The following is a 21,712-nucleotide window of genomic DNA, read 5'->3' on the forward strand; positions in this document are numbered from 1 at the left end:
TGATCAAAAAACGGCCCAGGACGTTCGAGCACGATCAGCGATACCGGGCAGGGGGGCCGGTTGCTGATCCCCGTCACACAAAGCGATCTTGCTGGCGAGATCTCTGTGGCGTAACAAAATCAGCGATCTCGCTGGCGATATCGCTGTGTGTGATGGGGCCATTTGCCATCAAGAGATCAGGGGTTAGATAACAAGAGAGCTTATCATAAACAAAGGGGTAAGACAAAAGCGTAGTCAGGTCACTGTCCAAGGTCAGGATTCTAGTAAGGTAGCGGATAGAAGGGCTAGGCAAATGGATGGTCAGAAGTAAGGTCAAAGATCTGTTAACAATAGTTGTGAGACTGAGCACAGGAACACAAGGCATGTAGATACCACCAAGCATAAGCTACAACTAGCAGTAATTGGAGGCAGAGAGCCAGCTAAATATCCAGGTAATCACTCCAAGCAGAAGATACATGGAGAAAACCGTGCATGTCCTGACCCTAATTGGATGGCTGGACTGTCACTCAACACATTTACAGCTCAGAATGCCCTTGCCCTAGATTGGAGGGCTGAGCTGTCACTCAATATGTCCAGACACACCGATTGGACATATTTTTTTCACTTCTCATCCGTGTGCTCTTCGTATACAGTCCGTTTTTTACTCAGCAGCTATTAATCTTTTACTTGACCATTTACATGCTGATGGTCTGTATGAGTGAAATCGTGATTTTTTTTAATCACAATGAATACAGCTGAGAAAAGATAAGCATATCTGCACAACCTTGTTGAATTACATTGGTCCAATTGCAATACCTTTTTCATCAGATTGCACTCGTCCGATTTATATGGTGGTGTGAGCGACCCCTCAAATTGACTCTTGCCCTACCCTAGAGCACTAAAATTTCTGACAATTAACCCTTCACTTCCATAGAACACCAGAGATCCTTACATTAACCACTTCAGAGGCCTAAACCATCAGTAATCCTGACATTAAACCTTTCACTGCCCCAGGCCACTATATCCTAATCTTAATTCTTTCACCTCCCTAGAACACCAGGACCTTGAAATGCTTCTTACTCCTTAGTTACCTTGGATGTGTGCTTCAAGTCACTGTCATGCTGGAAGACCCATCTGTGACCCATTGTCAATGCTCTTACTAAGGGAAGAAGGTTGTTGGCCAAACTCTCACAATACACAAACCCATCCGTCCTCCCTTCAATATGGTGCAGTCATACTGTCCCCTTTTGCAGAAAAGCACCCCCAAAATCTCTCATGGTTGAAGTGTAGTTAGTACCTACAATAAAAAATTACAGACCTCTCCAGTCTTTGTAGGTGAGAAATCTTGCAAGATCGGCGGCCGTGTATCAAATACTTATTCTCCCCACTGTATCCAAGTATGTTGTGAGGTTTTTAAAGAACGATTTAATAAACTTATGTATTTTTATTTTAAACATTTTTTTAAGAACACCAACGAAGGTGGCATTTTTCTATGAAACACTTATGTATGTTACCATTCCAGGGGGATTTTTTTTTTATATTCAATCTTTCAAAAAGACTAAAGATTCTGTTTTGCTATAATATGAAAGCCGCTGCTCAATATATTACAGTGATGGCCCCTGTCTGCTCTCTGCTCTTAATATTGTACATCATCTGGTTCTCTGCGGAAAAGCTGAGGAGCTACAATTGTAAGGGAAAAAAATGTATTTAAATGGGGATTGTCAACCACAAATCTCACTCTATTCCATCTGCTAGGAGCCTCAATTACAAGTTACGTCATCATTTTACGGGAAGAATAACAGCGGTTGAAGCAACACTATTTTTCCATTTAAAATCCTTGTGTGTCACTCGTATTTGTTAGGGGTTGTCCAGGTTTAGCGCTAAGGTCTACAATCATGGCGCACGCTGTTGGGATTCTCCAGTGCTACATTCCGACTAGACATGCACCGTGATTTGGAATATCACATGACCGCCCGCTCCTATTACCGGCACCGGAGAATCTTGACATTTCGCACAGTGCACGCTGTAAGGATTCACAAGTCTGTAGTCACATACACTGACTGCAGACTGTCGTACCAAACCTTGACAACCCTTTTAAACATAATTTATCTACATTTACAAGTTGCATATATGGTGCGTAAAATCTGCAGCATTATACAGTAACAGCTAAGCAGATGACATTTTAACAAATCTCTTACACTCTTTGCTCATAATTTCTTAAGGGAAATTGACCTGTAGTGCAGTTATTAAAATCTGCAGCATGTCAATTCTTCAGAGTAATTTCAGGCATTGTGCATTTGGGGTCAATTTTCCGTAGCTTGTCTGCAAAATCTGCAGCAAAAGCTGCATTTGCTACACGCATATATTGCTGTGGATTTGGTAGCATATCTGGCCCTGATTTCACAATTTCTTTTGCAAAGGATGAAATCCGAGCAGGACTCTCCACCAAGAATAGAATGCTGCAGATTTTAATATGTGCACCACATGACAGTATCAACGCAGACATTTTTGTTGCTGTGTTGAAATCTCTTTAGCTGGCACTGTTTGGACTTACCATAATGTGGAATCAGCACAGATATCACCCCTTACAATGGAAATCTGAAACAAATATGCAACAAAATCTGCAGCAAAATTTGCATGCAATATGCGTGGATTTTACTGCAGATACATTGTGAAATAATCTGCACCAAATGTGCAACAAGTGAACTTAGCCTTAAACCTCATTCAGACATCTGTGTTGCACGTACGTGTTCTATCCGTGTTTTTCATGGTTACAACACATATCCATTATAGGCTATGTGTCTCTTCACATGTCTTTGTTTTTTTTACGGACCATGTGTCCATGTAAAATTCACAGAGACATATCCTTTTTTTTTTCTGACAGTACAAATGACAAGGGCCAATACAAGTATATGGGTCCAGGAACACGGACAGCGCATGGATGGTAAAAATGGACACAAAGTCCATACACTGATGACACAATGATCCAAAACACTAATGCCGATTTTTTTGCGCTCATGAAAAATATTGACGTCTGAATGAAGCCTTAAAGGGATTATCTGGTGGACACAAGTTATCGCTATGTATAAGTGGATCCGTGGAAGTTCAGGGTCTGGAATCTCACCCGAACTTTAGTCCAAAGTTCAGTTTGGGTACCAGAACTGTACTCAAACTTGAACCAGCACCTGAATCACATTGAAAACAATGAAGACCCAAATTTTGGAGCTGAAAACAAATTCTCTCTCTTTGCAGCAGACTTCCCCCAAAACCCCGAAGATTGCAATGGTCTTCCAGGAAAAGTCGTGTTTGACCATTAATAACGCCAGACACTATCTAGCACAAACCCCAAACTTTTAAGTTTGGGTTCGCTCCTCTCTAGTTATCACCAATCCATTAGAAAGATGATAACTCATTGATCGGTGGAGGTCTGACTGCTGGGACTGGCACTGATCGGCAGATCAGAGCACTTTGATACCTGTTAGAATGTAGCAGCATGTACCAGAATGTAGCGGCATGTACGAGGGTCGCTCCTCATTCCCTATAGTGCTGCCAAGTCTTGTGCTCTGATTTTTCTGCCAGACCAATAGTGATTGAAGCAGCAGAAGGGTGAGAGGTACTGGCACCCGTTCTACCGATTGGTGCCTATCCCAGCACAACATAAACCCAAAATGTAAATCCTGCCTAGGTTGATCCTCAGCCCTATGGAATGTCTCCGATTGTGTGCTGTGCAGTACATCACACCAATTACAAACTCAGCTCTGCTACATGAGTAGTACCGGTAGTGAGTTTTTTTCTACAGCTTGGATAGATGCACTTTCTGGATCAAGTCCATCTTTATAAGTGTTATAAATTGAAATTAGGTTAATAGTTCTAAGAAACTGCATTAATATATCAATTAGTAAGTATCTTTACTCCCTTGAGTGCAAAATTACTGCCATTGTGTGAGAAAAAACCATATGTAATGCAAAACGCTACAGGATGCATTCATCTCTTCCGCTTCCTTATAAAAACTAATGGGCAAATATGACTTCTGAGGCTGCCACATAATCCTGCTGCTGGGAGTGCGATCAGGGTGTGTCCTGCTCTTCTGCAGCCTGAGACGCTAATTAGGATGGTGCCGCTCTTCTGTCTTAAGCAAGTCCACATGATAAACATCTACGTCTCACCCAGCCCAGCTCCTGTCTGCAGCTCGCACTGCTTGAATTATTATGGAGGAATTAGAATTATTCATTTTCAAGCGACTGAACACTCAGTTTAGGAAAATCACAAGAAATGTGTAAGTCCCTAACGCCCAAGCAATAGATAAACATGGCATCTAGGCGCTGGCTCATGAGTCATGACATTTCATTATTCTATGTAAAAAAAAAACCTAATGATGATTTGTAATAAGTATTGGTGTAAGGTGAGTTTTTTCCGAAAACTAATGTCCATGTCCGTGCCGGCCAAATACAAGAACCCTAAAGCTGCGCCTGTTTGCCATTAGTGACATACGGGTAACAATCAGGGTCCAATTAATCTTCTGTTTTTGATTTTTTTTTTTTTAAGTCAATTTTCTTTCTTTTTTTTCGACTTGTGGTATTCCTTGATTTTTGCACTGAACTCTTCACGACGCACAGGGTTCATGAATTTTTGTGTACAATCAAAAATTCTCTTCACTTTTGTCTATTGCCATTGTCGTGCTTATATTAAAACAAGAAGCCGCATGTTGTGCTAAAATGTCCCAAAATTTGGGCAATAATTTGAACGCATATAAAGTAGCTTTTTGAAAAGTTGTAATTAATTAATGGGATGCATACCTCTGGAAAACAAAGACCATGCACCACATGTTGGCAAACTTAAAGGGGTATTTTTAAATCAGTACATCTTGGAATAATAATAAGTTCCACATTTGGATGTGTTTACAAAAAATGTTCCTGTGCTGAGATAATCTTATAAATGTGTCTCCACTGTGTATTGTGTAATGGCTGTGTCTGACCGTGCAGGAACATGGTCTAATCATACCACATCTCCTGGGCAGGGGAGGAAGCAAAAGAGAGAATACAGACATTACAGCAGGGGATCACAAATTGTTCTTTTTGTGAGATAAAACATTTCCTTGCCTGTTTTTAAGCAATGTTTTACCTAAAAGAAAGAATCATTTGTGATCCCATACTGTAAAGTCTGTATACTCTTTTGCTTCCTCACCTGCCCAGGAAATGTGGTATGATCAGACCATGTTCCTAAATGATCAGACACAGACATTACACAGTACACAGCAGGGGCACATTTATAAGATTATCTCGGCACAGGAACATTTTTTATAAACACAACCAGTTGTGGAATGTACTATTATTCAAAGGTCTATTGGTTAAAATGTTGATTAAAATTAACTTTGTTTGAGGGGAAACCCCTTTAAAGAAAAACACATAAAATAGACTTTTAAAAACAAAACACAAATTGAAGGATGATTACCATTTTGTGTCATATTTCTCAGATTGTAAACTTGTTGTGCCTCTGAGTGAGTAAGGATTGATTTTTATACCTGTGTTGTCCACCTTCGTCTCTACACCATATCTTCAAGGGGCTGTTACTGCTGGATGCCTCGGCTTCACCCCGACCCCATACTTAGTGACATTTCATATATGTGGCTCTGCATTGCTCTGGATATAAGGCTCCCAGGGAAAAAAAATGTTCAGATTACTGCCAAAACCTTGTGTGTCTATATATCATGGCCAAGGCACCCACTTTGTTTGCACCCCATTAGACACAACTCCTATTTTCCCCCCCTTGACTATATCAATGGGCCACTGATAGACATATTTGTAATTTCTTGAAATCTTTTGGCTTAAGGTTGGATTTACCAAGCCAACCATGGCTTTAAATGACCACCAATCGACTACATGTTTGCCTCATTAGACAGGAGGGTTACGCTCACGATGAGCCAAGAACAATCAGTAACATATCATCCATGTGTGCACAGGTTTTCATTTGTTCTCGGCAGCTCATAATGATGATGATAATGATGATGTGCTGCCAAGAACAATAATCTTTTAAGCAAGTGAAAATATCATTTCACCCTACGAACGAGCATTTTGCTTGTTCGTCGGGTGATTTGCATCCTTTCTTGCAATGCACGATGGTCAGGAAACGAGCATTTCTAGGAATGTTGAGTCATGATAATTATGCAGAGTGAACCCATCGTAATCCTTCATAACATGTGCATTCATGATGCTGTTAGTTTGTATAATTGGACGTGATTTATGGAAGCAATAAAGCGCAAAAGTGCACATGTATTGGGGTCTCCTGAAGACTCTGACCCTCGGAAGTTAATATTAATCTCTTTGCTTTTTTCTTAGATTGTTGCTATGCATCAAGCTAGATGGTAAATAAGGGGAGCAGGATGAAAAGATGGCACAGCCAGGGCTTGTACCACCTGGACCTGACAGCTTCCGATATTTTACCAGGGAGTCTCTTAAAGCCATTGAGAAACGTATTGCAGGCGAAAAGAAGGCAAAAGAAGGAAAGCAAGACAGTGAAGAATTGGTTTCAAAACCAAGTAATGACTTGGAAGCTGGTAAGAAATTGCCATTTATCTATGGCGACATCCCACCTGGAGTGGTATCGGAACCCCTGGAGGATATGGACCCATACTATGCTAACCAGAAGGTCAGTGTGAGGCTACTGATATGTACACTGAAGTGTTGTAGGCGCTTCGCTCATGAAGAAGCAGGAGAATAGCAGTTGCTGTTGATGGATGGTTTTCCTTTAGAGAATTTGATTCCTTCATGAAACATAGCAATCAGAAAACACACCAGGGAAGTCTCGGGACAAATTACGATTCCCCACTATCTCCATGTCAGAGTAGTAATGTAATTTCAGACTCTTAATAAAAATCAGTGTTTTTATCTTTATTTTTATATACAATGAAAAAAATAATCATTTATTGTTTACCAGAATTTCAATCTAAATCTTAATACAATATTGTGCAGATTGTCGTCCCGGATGTCTGCACACAAACTAGTTGCAAGTTTTGGAGTATAAAAGTTGTCTCTCCTTAAAAAGTTTGTCCAGGACTTAAAAGGGGTTGTGTCCGGTCCAAATTGACGAGTCTACATTCACTCTGTCCATGGGAAGAGACTGTCTAAGGGAAAAAAATCTCAGCATGCCCGAGTTTGATCAGATATTCGAATCGCACTCCGCCATGCACGTCAGTGAGTCCATGGAAAATGGATTGATGTGGATTGACATAATGGAGAAACTATTTTCTTCATCTTCTCCTCATCCCAGACAATCGTAATAGACTATGCTGAAACTCTGATTAAACTCTGATCAGGGTTTGATCAGAATGTCATTTGCATAATTGGCCCAATTCTCTTGAATGAGAGAATCTATGGCTGTCTCCATCGGCCCTTTGGGTAGACCAATGATATCAGTTCAGTGCGGGCTTCACATCTGGCACCCATGATCAGCTGTTTGCAGCTCAGTTGTGGCCGTTCTCGGGTAACGCAGCTTAGGACCTATGGAAGTGAACGGATACAGAGAATGGTCACTGCAGAGTGCACAGAGCCATAGTTTATTGGCTGCGTACATTGTGAGCATCTTGTTGCAGCCAGAGATGTAAACAGCTTAATGGTGGGGATGGCAAGTGATAGACCCCCATCGATCTGATATCATAAGTCCTGCATAACCCGTTTAAGGAAACTAGCTGTGCATGGAATCTACTTGTCAATGCTCTGTGGGAAAAGGATGCAAATTATCTCTCGCCCAGAATGAAGGAAAACTGTTCAGCTTTCTACTGCTCTGGGAGATAGCTGCTTTAAAAATTGCTTGTCTCAAAGAACAACCGTCAACATCATGATGCTGTATTGAACAGAAAAGCTTTACATTCCCATAAAAATGACAGGCAAACTTGAACCTACAATTTGGCTTCCTACAGAGGTCAAGATGGTAGTACAACAGGGGTGCATTGTGTAGCCTGTAAGTCTCCCTGCACCATGATGGCACTTTCCATAATGAGAAACATTAACCTTAGACCTTATGGCAGAGATTTCTCACCCAGATATATCCGTTCTTCTTCTTTGCACTGATGAAGGGCAAACACCCTGAAACACGTGTCAACTAATGGAGTGTCTGTTTTGGCTTCTTTTTCTAAGTCATATGGCAATGCTCGTTAGAACGGTCGATTATTGACGTTTAAGATTGCTACTGCCAATAGGTGGCTCTAGAGTTTCTTTCTAAAGAGGCTATTTGCATATTTAAATTCCCAGAGGAGCATTGCATGCCTAAAAAATCTCAATATGCAAAGCAGAGACTTTAGTTATAAGAACTCCAACATTGTGACACATCTTTACTATTATTCAGAGGTTACAAAGAGTCTCTTTTTACGTCCTACAAAATTTTTAATCAAGAATAGTCAAGTGGTAGATATCTAAATAAAGATGGATAGTGGAGATGAGCAGATCGATTCATGGGGCACCAGTCCAGCTTCCAATTCAATGGTACTTGGCAGCTACATGGAAGGTCCACAGATCTCTTACCTTACAGAATATCTAGGGAAACAATTGATTTGATATGGCTGGTGCAACATTATCTGGACTGGAGTTCCACAAATCTATCGCTCATCTCTAATGGGATGTGATACCGATGGACTTTTTGACCTAGTGATGGGTGAAGTTTCTTGTAGCATCAATTGAGAGGATGAAGAAACATCAGCCAAACATTAACATATGATCCATACTGTTTATAAACTATTATGAAGCCTTACTTCCTATGCCTAAAAATTGGAAAATGTACATTTTTCTGTTTCAGACTTTTATAGTATTGAATAAACGGAAGGCAATCTCCCGCTTCAGTGCCACGTCTGCCTTGTACATTCTGTCACCTTTCAACCCTATCCGTAAAGCAGCTATAAAGATTTTTGTGCACTCATATCCTTTTTTCATATAACCAGTTATTTATTTGCATGAAAGGGAACCTATCATCAGGATTTACCCCTAGAAGTTATAGGGAGCATTTTCTCAGCCTCCTAATACCCTCTTTAATGATGCTTGCATTTGCCTTAAACCCCTAATGTACAAGTATCCTGTGATAAATAGAAGTGGGTCAGGGGAAATCTTTAATGAATTCCCCTCGTATAGGTTTAAAAATTAAGTTTAATTGTCCCTGCTGTCACTGCTTACAGTCCCATGACTAGTCCGGGATTGATGTCAGTCCACACTATTGGGGAAGCACACAGCAGGGAAACTGACATCTTAGCATGTGCGGGGAGAGCAGGGAGGTGGAGAAGAGGCACAGCTGTTATGATTAGGTAACAGAGGAGGATAACAGGGGAACAGGCAAGGCAACCAGATAACCAGAGAGGTTGGCAACTTAGCGGATTGCAGACCCCTAAACTGACAACACAACTAGAATTAGCCGTGGGACATACCTACGATGCCCTAGACGCCTCGGCATAGCCTAACTAAGCCTAAAGAGAGAAAGGGGAAAGCTAAAGTGCCCCAGAGTAGACCCCCAAAGGAATAGATAGCCCCTGAACATATATTGCCGGTGAGACAAGATGAGGCACAAACACAGACAGAAAATAGAGTAAGCAAATGATGGGGCCCAAACTGTCTAGATAGAATAGGACAGGAAAGGATACTGTCTGCAATCACGTAAAAAACCCTAAGAAAAATTCCATCACGTCTGATATGCAAAAATACTGAGGCCACACGACCTCTCCCCCACTAAATCAGAACTCTCGTGTAACTGGACGCAAACAAAAGATACTGATATAACAGGGGATTAGAAATACTGCAAGACTGACATAAACTGTGGCAAAAGAAACAGTCCAGCAAAGGTCCCAGCAGGGAACCAGGCTGGACTCACACAAGCAAGGCAGAAATCAGAGAAAAGCAAAAAATGAAGTAAATACAAAAAGATTCAGCCAGACAAATAACTTATCTGAAAAGTGCAGGACGAAGCAGGAGGCAAGCAGACTTCCTAAATGCTCAGAGAGAAAACCAAATCACCAGCAAGAGCTGAGGGAAGGTTGCTTACTTAAATCACTCCAGTCTGTAACACCTGACCTCCAATCTGTCATGATCACGTGTGTCAGGATGCAGATGTTTCCGCAAGGCGAACCCATAACACACGTGACCCTGGATACACCGCCTCCAGTGGGGCGCATTTAAATAATAAAACGTGCCGGTGGATACGCCGCCTCCACCTGGCGAATTTGGGAATTACACGTTATACATAAAATCTGGAAACCCCGCCTCCAGTAAGGCGAATTTAAATAATAAAGGGGGAACCTGGGAAACATTAACAGTGGTGGGCCCTGCGATAGGGAAAAGGGAATTAGAGACCTCCTGAGCTCCCCTGAGCCAGTGTCCCTGCACTCCTGACATTCCCTATGCCGGTTTCGCACCGGGCGCCGCACGCGTACCTCAACGCCCTAGCTCGCCCTGACCCTAAACCCTCACTAGGGAATAGGTCGGTGCGGAAACTAATCCCACCACTGCACTAATAACACACATGAGGGAAAGAGACAATACAGGGGGACACCACTTAGCTTTATGCTCTGTGCTTATGCTCCTGCAACAGAGCCCTCCACCTGCGTGCGTCTTCTCCTCCACCCGGATCCATCACCATAACGGGATCCTGCACCATAGTGCTGCCTAGGAGCAGAGTCCACCACCAGTTGCTGCAGCTTAATAACAGAGTCCCAAGGATGAGTTCAGCTTCTGCCACGAAGTCAAGCATGCTTGAGTCCAGCTCAGCAGCCAAGTCCCACATGGTGAGTGCCACTCTCCATAGTAGCCACTCCACCAGACCATGCAGACACTTCCCGCTGACACCATCACTGCGACATGTCCCCCCTGGCTAAGCTGCGCAGGACTCCTCCTCAGCTCCATCCTTTAACCAGGCTCTCACAAACTCAGAATAAATGAATCAGTATCACCAGCAGTGATTGCACACCCTGAGCACACCTTTATAGGGTGTCGCACCTGATCCACAATCAAGTGCACAAAAACCTAAAGTGCAATACCACTAACCACCAGCGGGGACAGTCAAGACACCTTGGAAACTTGCCAAAAGGAAAAAAAGTTCACACAGTGATTTTAAAACTGTCAGATCACTTCAGATCATGACACAATCATCCTACTCAGGTGATTGACTCCTGTCAGCCAGACCAGCTCCATTACCAGCAGCAACCACCAGAGGGAGCCCAAACTCAGAAGCCAGGTCAAACATGTTCACAACAGTACCCCCCCCTTGAGGAGGGGTCACCGAACCCTCACCCACACCACCAGGCCGATCAGGATGGGCCCGGTGAAAGGCGTGAACCAATCTCTCGGCATGAATGTCAGAAGCAAAGACCCAAGAATATCCTCCTGACCATAACCTTTCCATTTGACCGAGTATTGGAGTCTCTGTCTAGCCAGATGAGAATCCAATACCTTCTCTTCTTCATACTCTAGATTACCCTTAACCAATACAGGATCAGGGGGCACAGCCATGGGAACTACTTTCTCCACAAACCTTTTCAACAAAGATTTATGAAAGACGTTGTGAATCTTGAACGCTCCTGGAAGAGCCAAATGGAAAGAAACAGTTTTAAGGATTTCCAAAATCTTATAAGGTCCAATGAACCTTGGCTTGAATTTTGGAGACGCAACTTTCATAGAAATATTTTTTGAGGACAACCAAACCATGTCACCCACTTTAAACCGGGGACCAATGGTCCTATGCCAGTTGGCAAACCATTGGGCCTTCTCCTGAGAGTGAGACAACTTATCCACTACTTGATCCCAAATCTGCTGCATTCTCTCTACCACAGAATCAACACCTGGACAGGCTGAAGCCTCCACCTGCCTTGAAGAAAACCGAGGATGAAACCCGAAGTTGCAGAAAAAAGGAGACATCAAAGTGGCAGAACTAGCCCTATTATTTAGAGCAAATTGAGCCAAGGGCAAAAAAGAGACCCAGTCATCTTGATCAGCAGACACAAAACATCTCAAATAGGTTTCCAAGGTCTGGTTTGCTGTCTCAGTCTGCCCATTGGTCTGAGGGTGAAACACAGAGGAGAAGGACAACTGAATTCCCAGTTTAGAACAAAAAGCTCTCCAAAACCTGGAAATAAACTGGACTCCTCTGTCAGACACAATGTTCTCCGGAATACCGTGCAAACGAACCACCTGCTGTAAAAACAAGGGCACCAACTTAGAAGAGGATGGCAACTTTGGCAGTGGTACAAGATGGACCATCTTGGAAAATTTATCACAGATCACCCAGATAACAGTTATTCTCTGAAAGACAGGGAGGTCGGAAATAAAATCCATTGATATATGGGTCCATGGCCTCCTGGCCACCGGCAGTGGCACTAACAATCCACTAGAACAAAAACAGGGTTTGGACCGAGAACAAGTCCCACAGGACTGCACAAAATTCCTGACATCACGAGATAAAGCAGGCCACCAAAAAGACCGACTCACCAAATCACTGGTACCAAAAATACCAGGATGACCAGCTAACGGGGAGCAATGAATTTCAGACATTACTCTTCTCCTCCACTGGTCGGGGACATACAATTTCAGGGCATCGTTCAGGTTTGTCCTCACGAAATTCCTCCAGGGCAAGTCTCAATTCGGGTGAAATAGCGGAAAGAACCACACCCTCATTTAGAATGGTAGTAGGCTTAGTCACATCAAGAGAATCCGCAAAGAAACTCCTAGAGAGGGCATCCGCCTTAATATTCTTAGTGCCCGGAAGAAAGGAGACCACAAAATTAAAACGCATAAAAAACAAGGCCCACCTAGCCTGTCTAGGATTCAGTCGCCTGGCTGATTCGAGATAGATCAAGTTCTTGTGGTCGATGAGGACCACAACTTAATGTCTGGCCCCCTCCAACCAATGTCTCCACTCTTCAAATGCCCACTTCATAGCCAACAACTCCCGATCCCCACATCATAATTACGTTCAGATGGGGAACATTTTCGAGAGAAAAAGGCACAAGGATTCATCTTAGAGGTTACCGGATCTCTTTGAGTCAAAATGGCTCCTGCACCAATCTCAGAAGCATCTATCTCCACCTGAAATGGCAGAGAAACATCAGGTTGCCGCAGAACAGGAGCAGAAGTGAATCTCCGCTTAAGCTCCTGAAACGCCGAGACTGCCTCTGGAGACCAATTCACCACATCAGCGCCCTTTTTGGTCAAATCCATCAGTGGTTTAACAATACCAGAGAAATTACTTATGAATTTACGGTAGAAATTAGCAAAACCCAAAAATTTCTGGAGAGCCTTCAAGGAAGTGGGCTGAACCCAATCATAAATGGCCTGGACCTTGACCGGGTCCATTTCAATAGTGGACGGGGACAAAATGAATCCCAAAAGCACAATTTTTTTGTATGCCAAAGAGACATTTCGATCCCTTAACATGCAGAGCATTTTCTCTCAAAATACGTAATACAATCCGAACATGTTCCACATGAGAATCCCAATCATTGGAAAAAATCAAAATATCGCCCAAATAAACGATCAAAAACTTGTCCACAAAGTCCTGGAAACTATCGTTCATGAAAGATTGGAAGACGGAAGGGTCATTAGTGAGCCCAAAAGGCATCACTAGGTACTCAAAATGCCCCTCAGGAGTATTAAACGCCGTCTTCCATTTATCACCGTGCTTGATACGAATAAGATTATACGCCCCCTAAGGTCAAGCTTGGTAAACCAACTAGCACCTTTCACTCTGGAGAATAAATCGGAAATCAGGGGTAACGGATACTGATATTTAACAGTGATTTTATTAAGGAGACGATAGTCAATACATGGCCTCAATGAGCCATCTTTCTTGGCCACAAAGAAAGAGCCGGCACCTATAGGTGAAGAGGACGGTCTGATATGACCCTTCTCCAATGACTCTTTGATATAAGATCGCATAGCATCATGTTCAGGTACAGATAAATTGAAGAGCCGACCCTTGGGAAATTTACAACTGGGCACTAACTCGATCTCGCAATCATAACTCCTATGAGGAGGCAAGGATGCAGACTTACTCTCACTAAATACATCAGAGAAATCAGCCAAATAGTCAGGGACATCATGAGAATGGGGAGAGGTAGAAAAAACAGGAGTGTCACTGCGAACATATTGACAATCCCAATTTACCACAGACACAGATTTCCAATGCAGAACAGGATTATAGGTCTGCAACCAAGGAAAACCCAGCACAATAATGTCATGTAAATTATGCAACACCAAAAATTTACAATTCTCTTGGTGGTCTGGGGCTACCCGCATTATCACCTGGGTCCAAAACTGGTGTTTATTCTCTGCCAAAGGGGTAGCATCAACATCCCTTAAAGGAATAGGAGTCCGCAGGGGTACCATGGGAAAACAACAACGTTTGGCAAAGTAAAAATCCATCAGGTTCAGGGCTGCTCCTGAATCAACAAATGCCTTAGCAGAAAATGAAGATAAGGAGCAGATCAAGGAAACTGACAAAAGGAATTTAGTCTGTACATTGCCCAAAACAAATGAGTGAGCAAAACATTTTTCCCGCTTAGGGCAGGCGGAAATAGTATGAGAGGCGTCCTCACAAAAGAAGCACAACTTATTACGCCTTCTAAATTCTTGACGTTGAGCCCTAGAAACCCTATCACACTGCATGGGCTCAGAAGTTTGATCGAAAGACAACACCGCTTCTCGCATAATTTTACGTTCACGTAAACGTCTGTCAATTTGAATGGCTAATGACATAGAGTCGTTGAGACCAGAGGGTACAGGAAATCCCACCATAACATCTTTTACGGTCTCTGCCAGACCTTTCCGAAAAAGAGCCGCTAGGGCATCATCGTTCCATTTAGTAATGACCGCCCACTTTCGGAATTTCTGACAATATAACTCGACCACTTCCTGACCCTGGTTCAATGTGAATAAGGTTTTCTCAGCTTGATCAATAACATTAGGTTCATCATACAACAACCCAAGAGCCTGAAAAAATGCTTCCACATTAGCCACAACAGGATCCCCAGGTGTCAGGGAAAAAGCCCAGTCCTGAGGGTCGCCACGCAGCAGGGAGATAACAATTTTAACCTGTTGCACCGAGTTCCCTGAGGAATTACGTTTCAAGCTAAAAAACAGTTTACAATTATTCTTAAAGTTCAAAAATTTAGACCGATCCCCAGAAAATAAATCAGGAATAGGGACTTTAGGTTCCACAGCAGACAACTGAGAGAGATAGGCAGAAATTCTCCGAACTTCAGCAGCCAGCTGCTCATCACGATCAGACAATTGGTTAGTATCCATTAAAGACAAAATCCCCCTATGGCCCCAAGAGAAAAAAATATATAAAAAATTCTGACATCCTTTTTTTTTTTTTAAACTATTCTTTCCTTCTTTAGCGTACCCTAGAATCTACAGTAAGGCCAGTGATTCTGTTATGATTAGATAACCGAGGAGGATAACAGGGGAATAGGCGAGGCAACCAGATAACCAGAGAGGTTGGCAACTTAGTGGATTGCAGACCCCTAAACTGACAACACAACTAGAATTAGCCGTGGGACGTACCTACGATGTCTTAGACGCCTTGGCATAGCCAAAGAATTAACTAAGCCTAAAGAGAGAAAGGGGAAAGCTAAAGTGCCCCAGAGTAGACCCCAAAGGAATAGATAGCCCCTGAACATATATTGCCGGTGAGACAAGATGAGGCACAAACAGGCAGAAAATAGAGTAAGCAAATGATGGGGCCCAAACTGTCTAGATAGGATAGGACAGGAAAGGATACTGTCTGCAATCACGCAAAAAACCCTACGAAAAATTCCAACACGTCTGATATGCAAAAATACTGAGGCCACACGACCTTTCCCCCACTAAATTAGGTGTAACTGGACACAAACAAAAGATACTGATATAACAGGGGATTAGAAATACTGCAAGACTGACATAAACTGTGGCAAAAGAAACAGAGTCCAGCACAGGTCCCAGCAGGGGACCAGGCAGGACTCAAACCAGCAAGGCAGAAATCAGAGAAAAGCAAAAAAAGGAGCAAATGCAAAAAGATTCAGGCAGACAAATAACTTATCTGAAAGGTGCAGGATGAAGCAGGAGGCAAGCAGACTTCCAAAAAGCTCAGGAAGAGAACCAAATCACCGGCAAGAGCTGAGGGAAGGTTGCTCACTTAAATCACTCCAGTCTGTAACACCTGACCTTCAATCATCCTGCTCAGGTGATTGACTTCTGTCAGCCAGACCAGCTCCATTACCAGCAGAAACCACCAGAGGGAGCCCAAACTCAGAAGCCAGGCCAAACTTTTTCACAACACACAGCTTTTTCCCCTCCTTCTTGCTCTATGGCTGTGCTTCCGCTGCACAGTAGCATTGATTGACAGCGGTCCAGGACTAGTCCTGTGACTACAGGAAGAGAGACAGGGACAATTAAACTTTGTTTTTAAACACACACATTAAGTGTTTCACTCAAATGTAAACATCATTAAAGAGCGTAATAAGAGGCTGAAAAAGCGCTCCTAATACCTTCTAGGGGTAAATTATGATGACAGGTTCCCTTTAAGATATAAATGTTTGTATTACCTTCATATGTGACATGTGTTATTCTATTCTGATGGGGTTTTTTTTGTAAACAAGCAAAGCAAACCTTCAATCGACCAAAGATTGTAATCAGTTGGGCTTCTGGGCTCTGAAAAGCCTCGAGTACCATAGGGTACATGATGCCGCTGAATATGATGATGGATGTCACCAGTATAACCAGGGAATTGGCTAGCTGACTTATGCAGAGATAAATAGATAGATAGATAGATAGATAGATAGATAGATAGATAGATAGATAGCAAAAATTGGAACAGCACAATTAAAATCAGCGGGTGCACGGCCTCCACAGCAAAGCATCCAATACTTGCCCCAATCCAGATAAGAAAAAATGAAGGCAGCACTTCTTAGACTTGTAATAAAATTTGTGGTTTTAATTCAAACCCACATGGCGTCGCATCGTTTCGGCTCACACTGAGCCTTTTTTCAAGCAGTGAACAATACACACAGGTGACTATACATACATAATTTTTAACAATACTTAATTAGACATAATTTCATCAAAATGTATCAAAAGTGATATTTAAAAACATGATTCTGCCAACTCATTTCATTGTGTTGAGCGATACCATCCGATATCGTGAAATATCGGATCGGATTGGATCGGACTGATACCCAAAAAGTATCGGATATCGCCAATTCCGATACCGGAAACCAATGCAAGTCAAAGGGACAGAAATATCGGAATTAAAATAAACCCTTTCTTTCCTTGTAGGTTAATTCTACATGAAGAAAAACAACTAATAATAATGTAGAATGTATTGGGGAGGTGGAGGAGACATTAAAGGCATAGAGGTTTAGCCCAATCAAATGGAATAGCAGGAATATTTTTTTTTTTTAAAGACGTTCGGAGTTACAAAGATATTGACTATGTTAACCTTTTTTATATTTTGTCAGATATGTATGTTTCACTACTTCCATGCTCTTCACCTTCTTTTTTTACTTCTCCCACACTTTCTCCTTCATGATCCTCAGCAGCAGCATCTTTTTCATCAACTTCTTCTTCACCTTATTCTTCTTCTTCACCTTCTTCCTATTATTCTTTTTTTTACATTCTTCATATTCTTCTTATTCAACTATTATTCTTCTTCATATTCTACTTCTTCATCTTCTTCCTATTCTTCTTCTTCATCATATTCTTATTTGTGACAGGCATTCCTGTAGTTGTTATCTATAAAAGTTTGAAGATTACACCTTCCGTTCTGCCTGTCACAAAAGATTTACAACAGGATTTGTCCGCCTTCAGTTTGGCCTGCAGCAGCAGGCATTTTCCAGGGGCACCACGAGGAGGAACGGACTCACCCCCATACACTGCTTAGTCTTCTGCTTATAATTTAGATAATATCTTTTGCTCTGATTTTGTCTTATGCTTATTGTTCTTCTGCTTTTTGTTCTTCTGCTTCTTGGTCTTCTGCTTCTTGGTCTTCTGTCTCTTGTTGTTCTGTATCTTGGTGGTTGTCTTCATGTTCTTTGTCCTCTTGGTCATCTTCTTCAGGGTCATCTTTTTGGTCTTCTTCGGGGTATCGTCTTCAGGGTCATCATTTTCGTGGTCGTCGCCTTCTTCGGGGTGGTCTTCAGGGTCGTCGTCAGGGAGATCCAGAGTGATAACCAAAAACCATTTCCAAAAGCTGGAACTTGGAAATGTAGCAGAAGGTACAAGAAGGCTGAGGAACTGCCGAGAACCAGCTGACAGTACTGGAATCCGGATGGGTAGCAGAAGGAACAAGAGCCAATGGCGCTACCGAGGAACAGCTGATGGCACTGGAACCCGGTTACTAAGCAGGAGGTACCTGTGCTAGAAAGCACTACCAAGGACCAGCAGACGTTGCTGGAACTCGGATACCGAGAAGGAGGCACCTAAGCCAAAGGCACTGCCGAGAACCAGCTGACGGTACTGGAACCCGGATGGGTAGCAGAAGGTATCCATGAAAAACAAAGTTGCAAGGCTGCGAACCGGCCGTAGTTACCGAAACCCACAGTCCTACCAAGGACCAGCAGACGTTGCTGGAACTCGGATACCGAGAAGGAGGCACCTCAGCCAAAGGCACTGCTGAGAACCAGCTGTCGGTGTTGGAACCCGGATGGGTAGCAGAAGCTGCAAGAGCCAATGGAACTAGCAAGGACAATCTGACGGTGCTGGAACCTGAAGGGGCAGCAGGAGGTGCAGACGGTGCTGGAACATAGTTACTAAGCAGGAGGTACCTGTGCTAGAAAGCACTACCAAGGACCAGCAGACGTTGCTGGAACTCGGATACCGAGAAGGAGGCACCTAAGCCAAAGGCACTGCCGAGAACCAGCTGACGGTACTGGAACCCGGATGGGTAGCAGAAGGTACCCATGAAAAACAAAGTTGCAAGGCCGCGAACCGGCCGTAGTTACCGAAACCCACAGTCCTACCAAGGACCAGCAGACGTTGCTGGAACTTGGATACCGAGAAGGAGGCACCTCAGCCAAAGGCACTGCTGAGAACCAGCTGTCGGTGTTGGAACCCAGATGGGTAGCAGAAGCTGCAAGAGCCAATGGAACTAGCAAGGACCATCTGACGATGCTGGAACCTGAAGGGGCAGCAGAAGGAACAAGAGCCAATGGCATTACCGAGGACCAGCTGACGGTGCTGGAACATGGTTACTAAGCAGGAGGTACCTGTGCTAGAAAGCACTACCAAGGACCAGCAGACGTTGCTGGAACTCGGATACCAAGAAGGAGGCAGCTCAGCCAAAGGCACTGCCGAGGACCAGCTGACAGTGCTGGAACACAGATGGGTAGCAGAAGCTGCAAGAGCCAATGGAACTAGCGAGGACCAGCTGACGGTGCTGGAACCCGGATGGGAAGCAGAAGGTACCCATGAAAAACAAAGTTGCAAGGCCGCGAGCCGGCCGCAGTTACCGAAACCCACAGTCCTACAGGGGGTGCTTGTCCTATTGGCACTACGGAACCAGCCTTTGTTGCCAGATCCCGCAGCCCACATAGGAAGCCCATAAACTGCAGGCACCATAGACTCGGCTAACCCGACCGCAACATGACAGGAAAACGTATTGGTGGCAAAGTGACGTTGACACTACCCGGAAACAGCAGGCGTGCTGGAACCAGGCTGTGTAGGAGGGAGTACCCGTGCCAAAGACACTGCCGAGGAAAGAGCCAATGGAACTAGTGAGGACCAGCTGACGGTGCTGGAACCCAGAGGGGCAGCAGAAGGAACAAGAGCCAATGGCACTACCGAGGACCAGCTGACGGTGCTGGAACCCGGTTACTAAGCAGGAGGTACCTGTGCTAGAAAACACTACCAAGGACCAGCAGACGTTGCTGGAACTCGGATACCGAGAAGGAGGCACCTCAGCCAAAGGCACTGTCGAGAACCAGCTGACGGTACTGGAACCCGGATGGGTAGCAGAAGGTACCCATGAAAAACAAAGTTGCAAGGCGATGAGCCGGCCGCAGTTACCGAAACACACAGTCCTACAGGGGGTGCTTGTCCTATTGGCACTACGGAACCAGGCTTTGTTGCCAGATCCCGCAGCCCACATAGGAAGCCCATAAACTGCAGGCACCATAGACTCGGCTAACCCGACCGCAACACAACAGGACAACGTATTGGTGGCAAAGTGACAATGACACTACCCGGAAACAGCAGGCGTGCTGGAACCAGGCTGGGCAGGAGGGAGTACCTGTGCCAAAGACAATGCCGGGAAACAGCTGGCGGTGCTGGAACCCAGGGAAAATACTACAAACAGAGTGGAGACAGAGGCCTAATTGGAGCAAGTTTAAAATCTGTAGTTGTGTGAGTGTGGACAGAGCAGGAGAAATTGCCGGACACACAGCTGGGGATCAGATGACAATTCTGAACCCCAATAACACTGGAGCATATGTTGACTGTGCAGATGGCACTTCTGAGCAGCAACTGGCGATGTTGGAGCCCAGGGTCAATCAGGGTGTAGGCTAGTAGTGGGAATGTGGACAGAGCAGGAGACATTGCCGGACACACATCAGGGGATCAGCTGATGTTACTGAACCCCAGTAACACAGGAACAAGTGTTGATTGTGCAGACGGCACTTCTGAGCAGCAACTGGCGGTGTTGGAGGCCAAGGTAAATACTAGAGACAGAGTGGAGACAGAGGCCTAATTGAAGCAAGTTTGAAATCAGTAGTAGTGTGAATGTGGAGGCAGCAGTAGACTTTGCCGGACAAACAGCAGGGGAGCAGCTGGCGTTACTGAACCCCACTAACACAGGAGCTAGTGTTTTCTCTGTGCAGACGGCACTTCTGAGCAACAACTGGCGGTGTTGGAGCCCAGGGTCATTCATGGAGTAGGCTAAGGCCAAATTGGAGCAAGTTTAATATCTGATGTTAGGATGAATGTGGAGGGAGCAGGAGATATTGCCGGACACATAGCGGGGAGCAGCTGGCGTTACTGAGCCCCACTAACACTGGAGCATGTGTTTTTCTCTGTGCAGATGGCACTTCTGAGCAACAACTGGCGGTGTTGGAGCCCAGGGATTACAGTTCAGGTGGTAGAAACATGAACACAACAGGAGACCTGGATACTGTTGCCAACCAATTATTTATTCTGGAAGAGGACTGGCAATTTCCGGCGAGATCCAGGCCTTGTTCATTTTCAGAAAAGTAAGCTGGTCAACGTTATCGGAGGATAGTCGCATGCGACGGTCTGTTAGTACACCACCTGCGGCACTAAAGACGCGTTCCGATAATACACTAGCAGCAGGGCAAGCCAGCACCTCCAATGCATACTGGCTAAGCTCTGGCCATGTATCCAGCTTAGAGGCCCAAAACTTGAAGGGAGAAGAGCCGCCTTGGAGTACACTGAGAGGGCAAGACATGTAGTCTGTCACCATCTGATGGAAACGTTGCCTCCTGCTGACTGGAGCCGTCTGTGATGGTGTAGACATTTGTGGCGGGCACACAAAACTTTGCCACATTTGGGCCATACTGGTCTTGCCTTGTGCTGAGGCGCTGCCTCTGCTCCCTCTTTGTGCAGAGCTTCCTCCACTGCCTCGATGCACAGAGCTGCTTTGTAAAGCACTAGCAGCACTGCTCTCGGGTGGAATGGAGAACATGATGGAATGCACCAGTGTGTCTTGATACTCCCGCATTTTACGCTCCCGGTTCAATGGTGTTATGAGGCTTTGTAAGTTGTCCCGGTAGCGAGGATCT

General features: G+C 44.2%; 1 protein-coding gene across 1 annotated transcript in view; it reads left to right on the forward strand.

Moving 5' to 3' along the window:
* The window catches only part of LOC141049368 (sodium channel protein type 2 subunit alpha-like), a 263,234-nt gene that overhangs the window by 81,404 nt on the left and 160,118 nt on the right, over nt 1-21,712 (forward strand). The window contains exons 2-3 of the mRNA XM_073545767.1: nt 6,315-6,624; nt 8,767-8,885. Of these exons, the coding sequence (XP_073401868.1) occupies nt 6,367-6,624; nt 8,767-8,885 (377 nt within the window). The 5' untranslated portion in view covers nt 6,315-6,366. The remainder of the gene's footprint in view (nt 1-6,314; nt 6,625-8,766; nt 8,886-21,712) is intronic.

The sequence above is a fragment of the Dendrobates tinctorius genome, unplaced genomic scaffold (genome assembly GCF_039654945.1).
Source record: "Dendrobates tinctorius isolate UK_male_01 unplaced genomic scaffold, ASM3965494v1 ptg000143l, whole genome shotgun sequence".
Taxonomy (NCBI): domain Eukaryota; kingdom Metazoa; phylum Chordata; class Amphibia; order Anura; family Dendrobatidae; genus Dendrobates; species Dendrobates tinctorius.